This window comes from Rosa chinensis, chromosome 2 (assembly GCF_002994745.2).
Source record: "Rosa chinensis cultivar Old Blush chromosome 2, RchiOBHm-V2, whole genome shotgun sequence".
NCBI lineage: Eukaryota > Viridiplantae > Streptophyta > Magnoliopsida > Rosales > Rosaceae > Rosa > Rosa chinensis.
This window is the reverse complement of record NC_037089.1, coordinates 68,641,326-68,661,730: the sequence shown is the minus strand read 5'-3', so window position 1 is coordinate 68,661,730 and position 20,405 is coordinate 68,641,326. Positions and strand designations below refer to the sequence as shown.

General features: G+C 38.4%; 2 protein-coding genes and 2 long non-coding RNA genes across 4 annotated transcripts; 2 read left to right on the top strand and 2 right to left on the bottom strand.

Annotated features, from left to right (window-relative positions):
- The first annotated feature begins 8,070 nt into the window (after positions 1–8,070).
- LOC112185100 (serine carboxypeptidase 1) lies at positions 8,071–10,325 on the top strand. Its single transcript, XM_024323311.2, has 7 exons — positions 8,071–8,443; positions 8,586–8,693; positions 8,857–9,131; positions 9,248–9,499; positions 9,601–9,707; positions 9,833–9,919; positions 10,049–10,325. The coding sequence occupies exons 1-7, from the start codon at positions 8,071–8,073 to the stop codon at positions 10,299–10,301; spliced, it is 1,455 nt and encodes a 484-aa protein (XP_024179079.1). The 3' UTR covers positions 10,302–10,325.
- Positions 10,326–11,600: 1,275 nt separating this feature from the next.
- Positions 11,601–12,879, top strand: LOC112190298 (HVA22-like protein f). Its single transcript, XM_024329732.2, has 5 exons — positions 11,601–11,712; positions 11,955–11,981; positions 12,086–12,208; positions 12,325–12,589; positions 12,702–12,879. Exons 1-5 carry the CDS (start codon positions 11,666–11,668, stop codon positions 12,726–12,728), a joined length of 489 nt encoding a protein of 162 aa, XP_024185500.1. The 5' UTR covers positions 11,601–11,665; the 3' UTR covers positions 12,729–12,879.
- Positions 12,880–13,579: 700 nt separating this feature from the next.
- LOC112189678 lies at positions 13,580–15,201 on the bottom strand. The gene is made up of 4 exons (XR_002932043.2): positions 15,187–15,201; positions 14,128–15,085; positions 13,907–13,979; positions 13,580–13,759 (listed from the first exon to the last, which is right to left on the bottom strand). It is a non-coding gene; the product is annotated as an uncharacterized LOC112189678 (long non-coding RNA).
- A 3,577-nt stretch (positions 15,202–18,778) lies between these two features.
- On the bottom strand, positions 18,779–20,405 carry LOC121051575. Its single transcript, XR_005806123.1, has 5 exons — positions 20,228–20,405; positions 19,940–20,112; positions 19,467–19,592; positions 19,222–19,266; positions 18,779–18,934 (listed from the first exon to the last, which is right to left on the bottom strand). It is a non-coding gene; the product is annotated as an uncharacterized LOC121051575 (long non-coding RNA).

The window sequence follows — 20,405 nt, the reverse complement described above, 5'->3', positions numbered from 1 at the left end:
TAAGTCCATAACGTTTTAGAAGCCCATATGCATGATTTTAGAGCCCATGCATAACCCATATTCGATTAACAAACTAAAAAAAAAAACCCATTTTATCACCCATTTCGATCAGAGCGGTTTCAATATTGAACTAAGCTCTTCACTTCTTTGTTCTTCCCCAATTTGAAAACCTAGAAATACTCAAATACCAATTTCATTTGAAATACCAAATCAGCAAATCCCAAACCCTCGATCCTCATTCAATCATCTGAAATCCCAAATCCCATACACCCGACCCTTACTTTCAATCCCAAATTCCCAATTCTTAAATAATCGAACCTTACCAGAGGGCTTCAAATTCGAGTATCCCTGGTCCGGGGAATGAGATTTTCCCTAGAGAAGGAGTGCAGTCATATCATCCTAGCACCAAGAAAGCCGCTGCAAAGAGAAAGAGGGCAGAGAAGAAATCGAAAGCAGCAGCTTCATCAAGGGAGAGAAGTTGGATTTGGAAGCACTTCGATAAGTAAGACCACCTAATTATTGAGACAATTATTATGTACTGGTACCGCTTTATTGCTTCTGTAGTTTTGTATATGTGACTGGGAATAGCTGGGAAACTGCAAAATTGGGTGTAGTTCTTGTTGTGTACAGGAACTGGTTACAATCAATAACCGAACCGAAAAATAAGGTTCCGATTCCAAAACGGTTCAGGCAAAAAAAAGTGACCTAACCGAACTGAAAAAATCTTAACAATTTCAGTTCCGGTTCAAGCAAAAAATGCCAAAAACATAACCAATCTCAGGCCTACTAAGAACAACTTCAATTACGAGTTCGTCATCCACAATGACATCCTTGAGCCAAGCTGGCCCAACCCCTAATCAAAGTAATCGCCCCTCAACTCGAGCTACAGAATAAGACCAATTCTGAGAGTCACAGTAAATCCTTGCAGCCAATATTACAAACAGCCACTTCCCCTTCATCAACACCGTGTCCCAAACCAACCAGACCACGTGCAAGAGCAAGTCACCATCACATTGACAACAAGAAAACACTGAGAGTAAAACATGTAATCCCCAAGAATAATGCCATATCACTGGCACTTCATCCACATTAACCCAGGAGTCAAAGTACATAGCCAACCTCAAGAAGAAAAATACTCCTTTCAACACCATGACCCAAAATTTCTAGACCACGTGCAGGAGTTTTTCCCCATTACTTTGACCACAAAAAGGTTAGTAAAACTGTTTTTGATCCCAAGTAAAAATTTTACTAAGAGTCAATAACATTTTTACTGAAGGTCAGTAAATTATTTTATTGATAGTCAATACCAGTTTCAGTGACAGATTGGCAGATACCAGAGATTTATTGAGGATCAATAATTTTTTTTTTATTGTGGGTTAATATATTAATTTTTTTTATTGAGATTCAATAAAAGTTATGGTGAAATCTTCGGCGACCTCTCTCTCATGCCATACATGACAAAGAAAAAGAGCGAAAAACAATAAAAATAGAAATAAACCAAACATATTTGTTTCAAAAAGAGAAAATAAATTACAACTTAAAACTTCTCAAACAACTAACACTCAAAGAATAAAAAAAAGGTAAGCCTGAGAGGCAGTATGGGATAGAGATTGTTTCCAAAATTTCATTAATGTCCTGTTTTAATTAGCAATTGCATCCGCCAAGAAATTCGCTTCTCGCTTAACATGCTTGATTTATGTGGTTTGTAGTTGTTTGCGTAACTGGTTGATATCATGGATGATGGGTTTGAGGCGCCAAGGAACTTGTGTTGAACCAGAAATAACATCAATCAGAATTTGGAGTCATCTTCAATCTCTAAATGAGTAAAACCATGGAGTAAAGCCGTGTGAAGTCCTCCTCGTAATGAAAAATCTTCAGCTAACAACACATCAACATAATTTAAATGTTTATAGGTTAAAAGAGGAAGTCCATCTGCTGTTGAAAGCACCAAACCATCAAAGTTAAGCTTGACAAAACCTTCCTTTAGAGGGCATCACCTAATTAAGCTGGCTATAGAGGGCTTTTGAGTAGATGTGGAGTTAGACTGGAAATAGCCTATATAGGAATTAGCTGTAGCATAGAAAACATGATTTGAGATAAAAGGCTTATGTCTAAAAATAAGATAATTCCTAGCTTTCCAAATAAAATTAGCAGTAGGTAAAACTATGCTAAAAGGATTTGTTTCCTAAGAATGAAAGCTAGATAAGAAATCAATCCAATCAATATAGGAACCTTGCCAAGTTTTAGGATGGAAATGAGGGAATATAGAGCACCGAATCTAGTTTTTTTTTTTTTTTTTTTGAAATAGGACGTCAAACCTTCCATATAATTGAATATAACTGATTACACAACATGACCTACCCTCGAGAGGGCCACGTTAATATCAAGCCATGCAGGTTACCCTAAAGCAACCAAATGAAATCACTATGGTAATAGGACCAAGAACCAAACCTAGACAAAATGTTAGGGCAAGAAAAGAAAAAATAAAAAACCCTAACTTATTCGACGAAACCCAGGACCACCTTACACAGAGGGGGCATCCCCAGGATCCACAGTTACCAAACTCATAGGAGTAGCCTCCCCCACGACGGTCACCTCCACCACCGTAGCCTTCTCAGATTCAGCTGTCCCCATTAGAGAAATTACCTCCACAGCAGTCTTCCAGTTAGACCCAAAGCCCAAAAACCCATAACCTAGATCCGAGCCAAAACCGACTTGACTTAGACCTGCCTATTCATCGCTGTCGCGGGCCCTACCGTGGCCGACCACCACAGTAGCCACTGCGTGAGAGAAGCGCAATGGCTTCTCCACGAAAGACGCCTCCACCATAACCTCCGGAGAGAGACCCAACCGCCATATCAGAATATGACGGCGCTGTGCAGGAGCCAAGAATTCCCAGACAAACGAACCACCGCCAGGCAACGCAACCCAGTCGGCAAACGACCCTGGAATCGTACTGGAGGCACCACCAAAAGCAGCGCTGACCAAGAGAAGGAGGCCGAAGACCCCCATTGCTAGGAGAATTCCACGCGCAAAGCCATGGCTCCCACCCACATATGAACCCGAGTAGGAGGCAGAAGATTCATCTCGGATCACAAAAACCCAGCTGCCGCGAAGAAACCCTAAAGAGAGCTTACGGGGAGAGAACATATTATGAGTTAAAAATTACTTCAATTATGCATACCAAATCTAGTTAATAAACAAAACATATTAGAAAAGGAATTAAAAGGAAAAAAAATTGGAAAAAAAAGAAGAGATTTATTGGGAAAATCTTATGTAAGTACAACTTAATTAGGCGGGAAAAAGTTGTAGAATTAGGGCTAGTTTGGAATTGATGTGACTTTTAAAAAAAAACTGTTACTGTTGTGTTGTGAGAATAATCAGCTGTGAATTAAAACAGTTTCATGTTTGGTAAATAATATTTTCAAAAGTGCTGTCAGTACATAAAACAACTGCGGATTGTGTTTTGATCTACAGCAGCTTCTAAAAGAAACATTTGGGCAACTTCTAAAATCTACTGCCAGTGACCTATAACTTTCAATTAAAACTGCTTTTTATTTATTTACCAAACACAATAAAATCTAAAATTTTGAACAGAAGCTGATTTTTTTTTAAAAGCAAAACAATCCCAAACGGGGCCTTAGACTTTTAAGACATTCTTTTTTAACAACTAGACATTAATTTCAATGATAATCGAGCGCAATTATAGATAAAAAGTCACTCTAAAGACACAATTAAAATAAGTACAATAACAATAGTACAATACTTCAATAATTTCACCACCAATCGTTGCCACAATTAAACTAGAATTTCAATGTCAACTTTTCTCTCTGCTAGGATTCCCTCTCTAGTCGAGAATCTAATCGAGTCTTCCGTTTGGATGGCGGAGGAGGGAGCAGTGCCTACTCTTTCACTGTCGGCTGAGGCTGTGGCGAGCCTGATGGGCACCGGAGAGACTATGCAAGACCTTTTCTTCTATCTGTGTGGCCGGCTATTGTGGGTGAAGGTTGCGTTGCATCGAGTCTCCGGTGTGAGGACTCGGATTGGTATTGGGAAGCAGGGAGTCATCCAGTTCCAGGGGCATGCATGAGGCGAAGATCTATGCTCTTCATGGGGGATCTTAGGTCAATAAGGGTCTGTTAGAGTCGGGCTCTACTAGGATCGATCTGATGCTGGTGACGACCTCGGCTCGGAAGGCAGCATTGGCGGGCGCAGGGATGAGTTTGTTGGTTTCATTGGGGTCGGCGTCGGCAACTGGTGTTGGTGGCCGGGGATAGACCTTGGCTCTTGGTGGGTGTGGCGATGAGGCTACTGGGTTCAGAGCCTCCGCATTTTTCAGTGGGAAACCCTAATTTGAATTTAGGGTTTTCTGTTGGGCTATATATGGGGCTTTGGGCCATGACATTTCGAGGGTTTTAGAGCTAGATTTCAAGGGCTGGAAAGGCTTTTGGGCCGTACTGTTATGGATCAGCACGTGGAGGGTTAGGAGATCGAGGCCTATGCTGCCTTATGTTGAAGTGCTGCTTGGATGGATGCATAGAATGGGTCTTAGGTGTCAATGTCTTCATGTTAGCTGCTTTTGCTTAGGGTTGTGTAGGTCTTCGGTCCTTTTGTTTTTTCTTTCTATCTTTTTTGCTTTGAATAATTGAGTTTTGCTCAGGTCTTGCCCTTTCCTACCCTTGGTCGTAGCTATTTGTTGGTTGATAAGTGACGATGTAAACCAGAAGGATCTTTAGGCATCACCGCTTGTCAAGTTAGTGGCTCTGCTATAGGGTTGGACAAGTGTACGAGTTCTTTTCTTTGTGTTTGTTTTGGTTGGTTTTTTGCTTTGAGCAGTTTGTCCTGCGTTCTGCCATTTGATTTGTGCATTGAGTTGTATTATGAGGGGTTTTCGAATCCCTCGCTTGACGGAGTGTCATCGTTGATATTATTAATGGAAACTGATTCTGTTTCTCTCAAAAAAAAAATTAAACTAAAATTTCATATAGTAAAAGTGTAAAACCAAAAATTAAGTCTCTTTCCTTTTTTATTGAATTAGTTTTGAACATATTGATTAGGACTTGGGCAGTTATGGTCAATCTAGGGTTTTGCTACTACTCTCATCAAGTACGTACTATGTTCATCAAATTCTACCATCAACGTATGTCAAAAGTCAGATGGGAAATATTATTAAACACATACATACACTTGCAAGTGAATTTAATTTGTACAGTAATATACTGACTCAAAATAAAAGGATGAGACTCCAATAGGCAAATAAAACTATAAAAGATTTTAGCCAGGGGTGGATGCACATAAAGCCCAGCTTAAGCACTTGCCTAGACTAGATTTTTAAGTTTACATAGATTTGGTATAGGCAAGCTATGTGAAAATGGCGGAAATAGGGCAGAAATATGGTAAAATAGGCAAGCTTGGTACTGAATATATCTTTAATAGGTTTGGTATAGGCAAGCTATATATGTGAAAATGGCATAAATAAGGCAAAACTGGTAAAAATATGCCAGAAATTTGCAAAATAGGCAAGCTTCGTAGGATATATTGACCTACTGAATATATCCTTACTATTTACTTTGAGTCTTGCCTTACCTGAGAAACATTTCTGGATCCGCCCCTGATCATAGCGAGCTATAGTTTGACCCATAAATTTGAGTTTCTTTGTTAATTCTTGATTATAGGTTATAAACTTATAACTAGTCCCAAAGCCTGCGCAATGTTGCGGGTTTGTTTTCTTTCCAAGTACCATGCGAAATAAAGTAGTAAATATAAGGGCAAAATACTGTTTAGTCCCTGAAGTATGTCTTCGTCCTCGTTTCAATCCCTGCCTTTCTAATTTAATCCTAAAAGTCCATGAACTCAAAATTTTCAGTCTAACCGGTCCATTCCTTCCATTTTCTCTGGTTGCTTGATGACGTGTCAGTTATGTACTTGCCAGCTCAGCGCCATGTAAGACATGGAACTTGTAAAGTGACAAGAATGCCCCTGTTGCAGTTTCTTCCAAAGTTTCCTCCAAAATGGGCAAGAGTTTGACTACAAACCCTCAAATATTCAGCAACAACAAAAATCACAATTCATCAACAACCTTGACATGATTAAAAATCAAATCAAACCTAAAAGAAATATGCACAAACTAAGACGACCCAGTAGCAAAGACAACTTGACCACAAGGATCGCAGCAAATCACGAACACGAAATCGCAACAATCTAAAGCAAAGCAAAAAGAGCAAAGCAAAATTGTCTCAGCATCTTTTTCACCTCTCTTCTTTCTTATCTTCTTTCTCCCTCTGTCCATAAACAAGAGATTTTCCTTTGATCTGGAAAATTTTCTTATCTTGTGCGATTCTTGATTTCCAGTAAATGAAGAACACAAAAATAGAAACTAGGAAACAACAAAGCTTTGCATTTTCTAATAGGAAATCGATGAAACTTAGAAGCGAAAATGGTAGTATCGATCTTAATGCCTACCGTTGGCTGCCTCTGATTCGATAATTTGTTAGAGAGAAAAATTTGTTAGACAAAGAAGGAGAGAGATACAATCGTGTTATTGGTCCGAGCTGTCGGTGGTGGGTGGGTCGATTCCGGTTAGCCGAAACGAATCAAACGAATCGTCCATTACTTGGTTAAAATTCAGAGGCAGATTTAGCTCCAAAATTGAGCTTGGTTAATGTTTGTGGTTTTCATGTTGGCTGCATTGGTTCTAGGGTTTGTGAGTAGCTTGATTTTGGAGGCTCAGATTGGTTTGTTTGGTGATTTGAGTGGTGGTGGATGGTAGAGGATGGTGACGCCGGAGTTCATTTTCTATATTGTGTTTGCTTCTGCTGGTTGGTGGGTGAGTGACTTAGGGGTTCTGAGAGAAGAGAGGAGGAGGAGGACGTCGTACAGGTGATGATGAGTGGGCTACTTCTGGGCATCAACGGACGACGGAGAGGCTGCCGGTGGATCGTAGGAGGCCGCTGAGCACGATAGTGGTAGAGGTGAGGCACGGCGGTGCTTAGATATCCGCTGGTGGAGGAGAGAGATAAACCCATATCTATTTTCTCTCTCTTCTTGTTCTCTCTGAGTAGGAACCCCAATTGCATTTTGATTGAGGTCATGGGCATTCTCGTCACTTTACAAGTTCCGTGTCTTACGTGGCGCTGAGCTGACAAGTACATAACTGACACGTCATTAAGCAACTGGAGAAAATGGAGGGAATGGACTAGTTAGACTGAAAATTTTGAGTTCAGAGACTTTTGGGATTAAATTAAAAAGGCAGGGACTGAAACGAAAACGAATGCATACTTCTGGGACTAAACAATATTTTGCCCTAAATATAATTCAAGAAATGTCAGCATACTTTCATACTGGATATGTAATGTAAATGAAGCTGTTATTATTTTACAGATTGCAAAAACTAGTGTTCTAACCAAACTTGTGTATTTAAATATTTTAAAATAGACAAAGATAACAAATTTGATACAAAATTTGGTTAACTAATGTGAGTACAACCGAAGCACAATGATTTAGAACAGCATACAGATTGAATAAGTAGTTCAATTTTCATAGTTCTTCTATAATTACACTCCCAAAATCAAGAAAGCCATTATGACGCCAAAACTAATCGGTGGCAATACCATAATAGAAGATATGAAGCAGGGGCGAAATCGTCAATTAACTCTTCATTTTGTTTGTCCTCTTGCTGAATGGGTTTTAGTATGGTTATAATATATAGCCATCGGATCCTTGTTATTTCCGCGAATATATCAACAAACTCCCCTCCAAAGTTAAAGGCTGGAGATTGTTATTTAACTATCTTTCAACTCTAGGCTAGCTCCGGTCATCAACTAATAAAAAAAAAACTCGATGTCTTGATCTAGAGAATGATGATCGATGCTGTAAAATGTTGTATCCATAATTGTTCGTATGCTATAAGCAATGACCGATAACACATGCATAGAGCCTTAGTATCGTCGTCCGACCAATGAACATTGTTTCAGTACGTACTTGTACTGATCGAGGTCTCTATAAATAGCACCCAAAGCGCCATTGACAGATATCCTAGCAAGTATCTTCTAAGAAACAAGATAATTAAACATGAAGCTTTTGTTGCTCTCATGTTTGCTGCTTCTCTCTCTATCATGTAACAGCGCTAACCAAGTTGGCAACCTCAACAAGTTGATCAAGTCTCAGAGATATCAACGGCCTATTCAGTCTCATGAGTCGCATAATGGCTTAGATCAGGTCAGGGATAACACTTATTCCCCTGTGTATGTTGAATCCCAAGATGGGTCAAAGAAAGCAGATAAGATTGACGCTTTGCCTGGACAACCAACCGAAGGAGTGGATTTTAATCAATATGCAGGATATGTTAAGGTTGACGCTACCGCTGGGAGAGCGTTGTTCTACTATTTTGTAGAGTCGCCCCAGAGCCCTTCAACCAAACCTCTGGTGCTATGGTTAAATGGAGGTAAATATTGCATATATGAAAGTTGTAATTATCTGGACTGCCAACATTTTTGCATCATACCCCAGTGTAGATTAGCTATTTTGACCATGGAACAGCATATATGTGTATGAATTAATGCTATATATGTTCATATATGTTACAGGACCAGGATGCTCGTCTCTTGGATATGGAGCCATGGAAGAACTGGGACCTTTCAGAGTCAACAGTGATGAAAATTCACTATACAAGAATGATTATGCATGGAACAATGGTACGTCCCTATGACCTAAGACCTATAATGTGTTTAATTTATTTGTGTAGCAACAGTAATAAAGAAAGCATATATGCACGTATTCCACCTGTTCGTATTATATATAATTTAATAATTCAATCTATATAGACAAACTAAAATGCTGTGAACGCAATTATTGCAGAGGCAAATGTCCTCTTCTTGGAGTCTCCGGCAGGAGTTGGGTTCTCGTATTCAAACACAACATCTGACTATCAAAACGTGGGTGACAACAAAACTGCCTCAGACTCTTACAAGTTTCTTATAAACTGGCTAGAAAAATTTCCTGAATACAAGACTAGAGACTTCTACATAACCGGAGAGAGTTATGCCGGTCACTACGTACCTCAGCTTGCTTACACCATCGTCTCGGAGAACAAAATCACAAATCAAACAAAAATCAACCTCAAAGGAATTGCAGTAAGTTAAATATCTTGTTTACTTATAATTTATCGAAGGACGTACGTGCATATATATACTACAAGACTACGTTTACTTATGGCCGGCTTCTGTGCGTATCTTCGTTTATAATGCAGATTGGGAATGCCTGGATTGATGCCAGTACCGGTGCACAGGGTGGTTATGACTATTTGTGGACACATGCATTGAACTCTGACGAAACCAGTGCAGGGATCAACAAATATTGCGATTTTGTCACGTTTAATATCTCAACCACATGTGCAAAATACTTGGGACAATCAGACGATGAGGTTGGAGAAATTGATGCTTACAACATCTACGCTCCATTATGCAATACAGAATCCAAACCTGCAGCCTCAACTGGTTCAGTAAGTTTATAACTAATCGAGACGATGTATTCTAACAAATTAATATACTGTTAGGAGGTGTGTTCAATTTGAGATTGATGCATGTTGTACATGATCATCAGGTATACGAATTTGATCCATGCTCTGACAACTATGTGAACACCTATCTAAATCTTCCGGAGGTTCAAGCAGCTCTTCATGCTAAACCCACACGATGGTCAGCTTGCGGGTATGCATCTACAAAACTTAGAGAAAACTTGATTCACTCATTCAAGACTCAAGATTAAAGAAGAAGAAAAAAAAATTACGTTAATTACTTTATTTATTAACTAATTGACCTTTCTTGGTGTCTAGTGATGTCGGTTGGACGGACAGCCCAATTACCGTCCTCCCCATAATACAAGAGCTCATAGCAAGTGGAATCAGATTATGGATATATAGGTCAGCATATAAATTGATCAACTCTTCTTTTTTCTTTTTGATTTTCATTATTAAGGCCAAAATTTAGGGTTACATATATATACTCATAGTGATGTTTGGCGTATGGATTGTGTTTGTTTTTGTGTGTAGTGGAGACGTCGATTCAGTAGTAGCAGTGACAACTACAAGATACGCCATTAACACGCTGAACTTAAAGACTGAGACTCCATTTCGGCCATGGTACTCTAGCCCCGGCGAGGTTGGAGGATATGTGATTAGTTACGAGGGGTTGGTATTTGCCACAGTAAGGGGAGCAGGCCATGAGGTTCCAAGCTACCAACCAGAGCGAGCACTCACCTTGTTCACATCTTTCATTCAAGGGGCGCCACTTCCTTCCTCTTGATCGATCACAATATCATTTTAATTTCCACCAACAATGTCGACAGAGCTGGCGAATGAAGCTTCAACATTATCCGTTACATCTAGTTAAATTCCTGCACAATAACAAGAAATTTTTGAAATAATCAATTGATGAAGAAGAACACATGTATATGTGTTATGCATTTCAGCTATTTTGTTTTAATGTTGGCTTGTTTCATTTATATTTGCTATTTATTAGCATCTTATTGAAAGTTCAATTAAAATTAATCAAGGTTTATTCCCCGTCTTTGGTGCAATATATTTTTTTTAACTCTAATAGATTTTCCTTATACTGTCAAGTGAAGGTTCACCGAAAAAAAAAAAAACTTTTGTATGCAATAGTACGTATGCATAACGCGATCAGATTCTAAAAGTTACTCTCAAACTTGCAAATTTAATGTATATGAGTCGTTCAACTTTTTAAAACTTCAAAAGAAGATTAGATATTATTAAATCTTTTACATGAAATAGCATGTACATGATGTTGTCTTGCAGCTTCTCCGGCGACTTCGCTAGGGATCCGATTCATGTCGGTCCGGGTGCAGGGATGAGGGTAGTGAAAGTGGGCTGGGCTTTTTAATTTCAACCCAATTTCCCTCATTTCTCTAGCTTAATTGGGCTGGATTTTGCGTTGGGCTTCTTGGTGGGCTCATTGTGGGCTGGCCTCAACATGATCCTTATTCAAGGCCGTTCACTGCAGTAACTAGTGGCGGGGTATACCAAGATGGTCATTAGGCCCCAAGCTAGTTGAGGCAAATGTGGAGAGTTAGAGTTGTGTAAGAATAAATTTAGTTGTTAGTTGTTTTTCCTTTGCATTTTCTTTTTGGATTTTATTTTTTGAATTTTCATTTTAGAATTGTAGTAATGAAAAATTGAGCAGTACGTGGAGTCGTGGATGTAACATTCAATCCCTCTACCTTGACCTAATAAGGTCGTATAATTATTATCAATGAAATTATTTCCGTTCCCTAAAAAAGAAAGTTTGTTAAATTAAGTTATATAAGAAGTAAACTACAACGTCTACAAATTAGGTCGGTGTACGTTTAAACTTATAGAAGGGGTTTGGTTAAGAAATTAGAAACCGAAATATATAAAGTTCGATGATGATAACGTGCGTAAAAGTTATGTTTCAAAAGTAAAGAGATTGCAAGAAAAGTTAGGTATATGTTCGATTGAGATTATTAGAGTTTTCTTCACAAAGCAAACAATTCTTTACTTGGCTTCCTTAACCGACTCAACCCGCAGAATATATATATATATATGTGTGTGTGTCTCAGAAAGTCATATATACCATTACTTTCACTTGCATTGAAGGCTTAATCAGCTAGCTATAGCACTTTCGTCAACATGGGTGTTCTTGCAACGATTGCTAAGAATTTGGATACATTTATCGGGTACGTATTTAGCTTTATGTCACCGGGCATCAAGTTCAAACTATATATTGCAAGATTGTTCGATTTTCATGCTTGACTCCTGAAATTTATTTCTATCCAAATTAACATGCATCGATGCATGAACAAAATGAATGTCGGACAATTTTATGGATGCATTAATGAAATAAAACTTGTCATTTTTCTGTTTGAACTCGTTATACTTGTGAATTAACCTGATATTTTTTTTTTTTTTTTATCTGCAGGCCAGGAGTCACACTTCTTTATCCTTTGTAAGTAAAGAAACGAAATGTAAACCACTATTAATTAAAGGCAACAACTAGTTAACCTAGGATGACTAACGTAAATTCTTCTCGATGGATGAACATATATACAGATATGCAACAATGAGAGCAATAGAGAACCCTTCTGCACTAGACGATCAGCAGTGGCTTACATATTGGGTTTTATATTCTTTGATCACATTATTCGAGCTATTCTGTTGGAAAGTCCTTGCTTGGTATGTTCGTTTCTAGCTTGTGTGTGTGTGTGTGTTCTAAACTCTAATTGATATAATTTTGCAAGAATGGAATTAAAATACGTCAATATATTGATCTGAGATTTTTGGGTGTGCAGGATTCCAATATGGCCATATTTGAAGCTGTTTTTTTGCATGTGGTTGGTGTTGCCAAAATTCAATGGAGCTGCCTACATCTACGAAAATATTGTGAGAAAATATGTGAAGCCCAGTGACTATATCAATTTTATCAGCTCATCATCATCAAAGCGCCCAGAGGGACAGAATAAGGTCCTCCAAATGATGAGCCTGGATGCAAGGAAATCAGTCGAGCGTTTTATCGATCAATACGGACCCGAGGCTTTCGAAAGAGTCGTCAAAGCAGTACGTACAAATTGATTGATTAATTGCAGAATGTGTGCGTGTGTTTCAAATACATCTATGTCATTTATGAGTACTGTTTATAAACTTCAATTCGGAGGTAATTTATTTGCAGGCTGAAAGAGAAGCGAGGAAGCACTGAAGAGATCTGGATTTGTAAATATCACTATATGGATGCAGCAGAATATGAACTAGTCTTGGTGTAAATATATCATATATGCATGATTCATGTGAAGCAGATCACATGCACATTAATGTTTCTGCTCAATGAAATACCAGTTCTTCTAGCTGTACACCTCGATCAAGTTGACTCAATTAATAATTAATATTAGATCATGCATGCATTGGTGGATTTAATCTAGGGGTGCCTCTGTATATATAGAGTCAAATTTCTGTTAGGCATTAATGTCATGCATGGTGTGCAAGCAAGGGCGGAAGCAGATAATTTTTGGAAGGTTACCGTGGGTTGGATTAAACTTTTTCTTGAAAATTTAATGACTGATTTCTATATATTCTACCTACACTTTTTATCAGTAACCTTTTGGATTTCAAATCAAATACTACATAACACAAACGAAAACTAATTTTTTTTTTTTAAATGAAAAACGTATTTCAACTCGATGAATAACCTCAGCGTAGAGCACTAGAGCCATAGACTGGCTTGAGCGGTTTCCAACCCTAAAAATTAGTAGAAGTCTCCAACATTCACTACTACAATTTTGCTTATAGGACACCTTCCTGTAAGGGTGTTCAATGTTCACAAAGGCCACCAAAACCTTCATTAGCCACTATGCAGCCACCCAATACATGACAGTGGTGATTGCCCCAGTTTCCTTTGGAGCATAGAGCACCAAAATGTGAAACGGTGCCTGATTTTCAACTTAAAAGAATGTTGTCATAGTAGCTGTCATGTCAGCTAACATACCCCAATTATCAATGTAATGGTAGTTTTGGAAGCCACTGATATCAGTGGCAAAAATATGAAGCTGGATTAAAAAATAAGGTGCCAACTGGCACCTCTACATTAATGTACTGTATACTGTATTTTAAAATGTATCAAACTACAGTAACTAAAAATTTACAGATAAACCCATCAAAATTTTAACATCAAGACTCTTCCTCCCCACGGTTGCAACCCTTCCCTTGATACAGCAATCCTTCCTTACGAATAACCTACAAGATAAAACTTGTCATTAGTTCTTATTCTAACCATTGTATAGAAAAGTGATATACATTATTGCTCATACTATTCATTATGGTAGCAAAGAAGACAAGAAAAAACCAAATGCAATATAGATGCATACCAAATGATGGAATTACCTCTGTTGCACAATGACTAAATTCAAGAGATCGGTTGAGTCATGACGGCATCAATAAGTAGAGTCCTTCAATCCTGTTGCCTATTAGAAAGTATTTTTACCTCAATTAATGTGAAACATAACAATTCCATATGTAAATCACATCATGCATGCACAACTAGCTTGAAACAAACCCACTGATGTAGAGTTAAATGATAATTACAAACATGTATCAGGACATACCAGATTCAGAGTAGTTGAACTCACTTTAGAGTGAGTTCGCACTTGTCTCAGCTTCGTTGCTCAGCAAAACAACCAAGAGGCTCATAGGTGAGAAAGTATTTGTTAACTTGAATCACATGAAACAAACCTGAGATATAGCAATAGAACAAGGAGCAGGTACCTCGTCTTTCTTTCGTTCAAGGATACAGATAAAAATGGTGAGATCAAGCATGCCATCTTTGTTCAACGTCGGGCCAGGCTTCAAACTATTTGGGTCCTTCTTTGAGAATGCGATGCTTCGCTCAGTCTGACCATATATAATTAGAAAGACAATTAACAATGTTATGAGTGCATCATATATATCACACACATAAACCCTAAACCCTATATCTAACAGGATTTGACGAACGTACCATATTCAGTTCCAGACAAAAACTCTTCCAGCTTTTCAATTGCCAGTAAAAATCCATAAATTCACTCACTCTAAACTCAAAACTATATGATAGTTAAACAAAACCATTAGGCAAATACAAAAATTCATGTAAAGCAAGCCCATTAATGTTCATTTAGAACCCACAAAAAGGCAATCAAATGGAAACAAGCAAAGCCCAGAAGTCAGAACAGGATCAAGAATCAAATGGCAACAATAAAATGAAATTCTTAAACAAAAACCAAGATAAACAGCCTCACCGGGCAAAATATATGTGTTCAAATTCTAGATGGGGTTTCAAACTCATCCACTCTGATTGTTCATTAGCTAGTCAAGCATAGATTTTTCATTACTTATTCCTTGATGTTCTTCATGTATTGTTAGATATACACAATAAACAATGAAAGAAGCTCTGCCAAGTCAAATGCAGGTGATCTAAATCGTTAACTGCCTGAAAGATGAAAGATGTCTAAGAAACAACACATACAGATCTGATATTGAGGTTACCTAGGGGGAAGACTTGCTGATAAATAGTTGGAAGACAAATCTCTGCACATAAAAGTCCAAAGTCAAGATCTGCAACATGCAAGCCTAAAGATTTAAGCTTTAAAAACATAAGAGAAGAGAAACAGGAAAGTTAATGCGAGCACCCCAAGCTCTAGGCTCAGGCCCACTGCCCTGCCCCATCGAACGCCTTTGATGCCTCGTAGATCCAAATCGTCGTCGTCGTCGTCGTCGAAGAACGCTACAACAGATCCGCCACTCCACCTAAGCCAACCTCGAATCACCAAACCCTCGAAAATAACATGGCTTTTGAAACAACTTATCCAGGAAATCGAGCGATTCTGGAGTAACACTCAGAAAATTACACGATAACGAGAGAGAGAGAGAGAGATGAGAGATGAGAGATGAGAGATGAGAGATGAGAGAGAGGCAAAGAGAGGCTAGGGTTTTTAGTCGAAGCAAGTGAATATATACGAAAGAGGGGATTTGCTGTGTCGGCACTACACCATAAGAGTTCTTTATAACTCAGCCCACCGATATAGAAGCCTAGAGCCCACTTATATTTTTGTTAAATGTTATTATAATGCTTTTGGTATTGTTTCAGTTCCAGCATAACTTTTATTCACCCATTAGGCACTGACGTATAGTGGAAGGAAAAAGTAAGTCACTGTTATCAAATTTTGGTGCCATTCTGTTTGGAAAAACCACTGCTTATTTGTGGTGTCTATTAAAGGTGTCCTATAGCCAAAATTCTAGTAGTGATTATTTCGAGAAATTTTAGTGTAGTGGTGGGTATCTCATACCAACATTTACAAAAGTGAGAACAAATTTTGTTGTCAAAGTTGTAATTTGTGTCCTACTTTGTGTAATCTTAGTTCTAATAATGGTAATTATACCTCTTACTACATTTTACAAGTTTTTGAACAAATTCGTTGTCAATGTTGTAATCTTAGTTCTAATAATGGTAATTACACCTCTTACGACATTTTTACAAGATTTTGAACAAATTCGTTGTCAATGTTGTAATATTTGTTTAACTATATGTAAATAGTGTAAATGAATATGGTAACTTTTGTTCTAAATGTTGTAATTTAATTTAGTTCAAATACTTGTAAATTTTTGTTCAAATAGTTATAAATGAGGGTATCTCATACCCATCATGTTAATGCTTGGATCCGTTGGGGATCTAATTAACGTAAAGAATGAGAGAGAGAGAGAGAGAGAGAGAGAGAGAGAGTAACACGAGATGTATAGTGGTTCATCTCCCGCCTTAGCGGGAAACTACGTCCACTTGAATGTTACACTAGTGTGTTGAGCCTTGCGGCCCAAGGGGATTACAAAAGATGTAATGGGATCCTCTCAGTTGTGGGAGGAGGCATTCATTTTATAGGTGAAGGAATGGTTCTCCTTTACATTTTCTTAGATGTGGGATGATTAAAATCACTATTCTAGTCTAGAAAACCTATTTGTGAGGGCATGTTGGCAAGGCCGGGAAGGTGGCTTCCCGGCGACGGATTTGCGACTTCCGGATACCATAGCATAGCTTGAACATAGGGCTACAAGATGCATGTCTTGGTTGGGCCTCACTATGGCTTGTGGGTGTCCCAAAGAGGTTGTTACTTATACTTGGTGATGTAGTAAATACTCCATATTGTTGAAGGTATGTACACATCAGTACACTAACTTGTCTCCATTATTTCACCTTTAAGAGGATCTGATCCATTAATGAATTTTGTTAAATATAAATTTGAAGGCTGGCTTGACATTTAATGGAAGTTTGCTACAACCGATCTGTTCAATACATGTTTGCTTCAAATAATATCTTATAATTTTATTGAAGGAAAGTTGATGCGGGAAGCGTGGACACGATAGTAAGAGGCTCCGTCAAGCGTCAAAAGCCATATGAGATGAGCTAGAATCCACTAGCAATTACGGGCACAGACGTAAGAAAAATAGAGAAATTTCTCTCAGATTTGGTTTTTTTATTGATAACTTGAATGAAAATTACAATCTAAGAGGTGCCTTATCACTACACCAATAACGGGCTATAGAGACACCTAAGTTTTGCCACTAGAGAAGCACTAGGGACAAATTTACATTAAAATCCGTCCCTACAAGTATGAGTGGCGAAGTAATAATTTGTCCCTAATTCTTGCGTCTCTAAAAACTATTAGAGACAGCTGACCCCAACTATCCGTCTCTATTAATTAAAGGCTGCCACATGGCAGAATGTGTCAGAAAACTTAGAGACACTGTATTCCGTCTCTAATAGTATTAAATATAATATAAAAAAAAAGTCTGCTTTTTATGTATTATAATGGGGCCGTGACCACTTACCCAATTTTAGACAAAAAATTGCCCACTTACTCCACCAAGAGTTATTTAACCCCATTTACCCAATCTAGCATCTATGGACAATATTGCCCTCATACTCTCTCTCTCTCTCTCTCGACTCCCATCAACCTCTCTCCTCCCCTTGCTTCTGGAAAGCCCTCGTCTGAATTCGAATCGGACCCACCGGCCACTGTCGTCGGCGATCTCTGAGTCTGCGACCTCCGCTTCTTCTTCCTCGCCTTCCTCCTACTCCAACTCACTGCTTCTTCCTCTTCACCAACTCGTTCTCCCCAGCCAGATTCCGATTCACCATCTCCGTCCTCCGATTCACCTTCACCCTCCAAGATCCGCGACCTCGCCCGCCACGTCAGCGCCAAGGTCTTAGAAGCTAGATCAAAGTCTGGGAGGCTCCGGTGAGGAGGCTGGATCGGAAGCCGGAATGCAGGCGGTTGGGATCGGTGCTGCAGATGACTCCGGTGAAGGGGAGGCAGTGCTGCAGTTACTTATGGGCTGGCGGAGACGAAGGACGATCTGGTGGGTAGGATGTCGGGAATTTTTTTTTTTTTTTTAATTTTGATGGTCTACTGGGGGGCAGTAGACACATTATTGGCCCCCAGTAGACTTTGATACGCGGGACATGGATCACTATAGTGTGGTGTTTTGATAAGTTACATGTTGTTTTCTGTGAATTAAAGTCAAATTATCTGTGAATCCTACAAAAATGTGCATTTTTTGTGGTCTATTGGGAGGCAGTAGAGACATTGGACTTTGTATTGGGAGGCAGTAATATGATTACTGGAGGGCAGTAATATGATTACAAATTGATCAATTGTTCCTGTAGTGTATTCATTTTGGTTTTTGGAGTTCATACAATTCACTGGACGGCAATAATATGATTTTTGGGAGGCAATAATATAATTACTGGGGGCAGTAATATGATTACTGGGGGCAGTAATATGATTACTGGGGGGCAATAATAGCCGGATTCCGGTCACCGGTCGCCGGAACCCGGTCACCGTTCGCCAGAGTCCGGTCGCCGGTCGCCGGAGACCGCGCCGGCCACTTGTCACCGGAGCACATCAAGGTGGAGGATGACTTCTCTCTCTAAGTGAGAAAGAAGGAGAGGGCAAAAAAGTCTCAAAAAAAAAGGAAAAAGAATTAATTGGGTAAATGGGAAATAATCCCTTAGAGTGTTTTGGGTAAATGGGGTTAAAAAACAGTTGGTGGAGCAAGTGGGCAATTTTTAGCCTAAAATTGGGTAAATGATCATTTTCCCTATTATAATTATACATAAAAAGCAGAAAAAGTCTTAACAAACAATTTATAATTTTAACAACAAAACTAAAATTTGTATTTAAAAGATACATACAGTGAGTCCAAGTATTACACTCTAGAACTAAAGATTAAAAATAAAAATAAAAACTAAATATTCTTCTTCAAAAGTCAGTGTAGCTGCAACCTTCAACAAAAAAGACCAATGAACATACGAACTCTTTCAATATTCTTTCAAGTAGCAGTGATTTTCCCAAGCTTAAGTTGCAGCATCACCCTTTCCCTAAGCTGTGGAAAAACATAATAGATCAGCATAAAAACCAAATGGTGGCATATCATAGTTAATTTACATTTCTAGTTTGAACAAATACTCTTAATTAAGTACAATATGATACCAATTTGGTCTAGTAGTAAGTAACAAAAGTTAAACCAAATAATCCACAACTATTGCAGCAATCTACTTAGGAAGTTAAGAATGAGCATTGTACATTACTAGCTCGATAATTTGCAAGGCTAATGCAGTGATTGATACCTACTATGCACAATAAAGCTAAATTAAAACGCCCAATCCATACCTGGACAAAATGGAGTGTGAATTTAGCACATCTTTGATCTCTTATCTGAAATCCACAATAGGAAAAGATAAAAAAGGAACAAGAAAATGAATTAGGTGAGATAAATCTATGTAACATGGAAACTAAATCAAATATGGTAGTCAGGTACAACCATATATTTAAAACTTTAAAAGTAAAAAGCCTTCTATTGTTTAAGCAATCAACAGAACAACCATGCAGAAGAACACCGAAAACTGATAAATTACCTGACCCTTCCTCAATATGACACAACGATAATCACCAGCATTGGCAACAACAAGTTGGTTGTTTCTAATAATTGCAACACAAGCTGTGCTCCCGGAAGTTAGACCACTAAAGTCGAAGTGAGACCACTGAAAAACATAACAGAGTTTATATTATGGAATGCATCGACACCATCATATGAAACCTATAGGTATGAGGAATTGAAAATAGGAGTTCAAGTGATTCCGTTTTCTTAAATGTAAATATAATGATACCATTTTCTCTGTGATAAGCTAGTTATCAGATTAATTTCAATGTAATTCAATAATCAAAGAAAGAATCTTGCACTTATTTAAGCACACCGATAAAACTACTGCAAATTCTACTTTCCTCTATCAATTGCTACTAAATGAAGGCAATTTTCACAATCAATCAAATTATCTGGGTCTTATTCATGCATCCAAATATAAACATCTGAGGGATAGAGGAGCAGGACATTTATACTCTAATTGAAGAGGGACTTGGAGAGGAGTGGGCCTATGGTCCGCATAATTGTTTAGAAATTTCTCCTCGCCATTGTTTCCGCAATTGATTGGTATCAACTCCTCCTCAACAATCTTAGCCAATTGATCCTTTAGGATTGGCAGCAAACAAACACAAGTTTGCAACCTGCAATTTAAACCAAAGGCAACATACAACCAATCAATAGAAAACCCATCAAACCAAAACCTAATTTCTAATCTGAACCATATAATTTTAACCTAAACAGCAAAATTGAACAAACCAATTGGGAATACTCAAAGCAAACCAAAAATTAAGAAGCTTTCTTTTATAAAATACAGGACGAAGACGAAGGATAGGGTTTGGGGTGGTTTCGTTGAGATATGGGAGGGTGTTGGGGGTTTTACGGAGGTAGTGGAGGCGTGGCGACCTAGAAGACTCTCTGCAATCTCTGAGAGAGA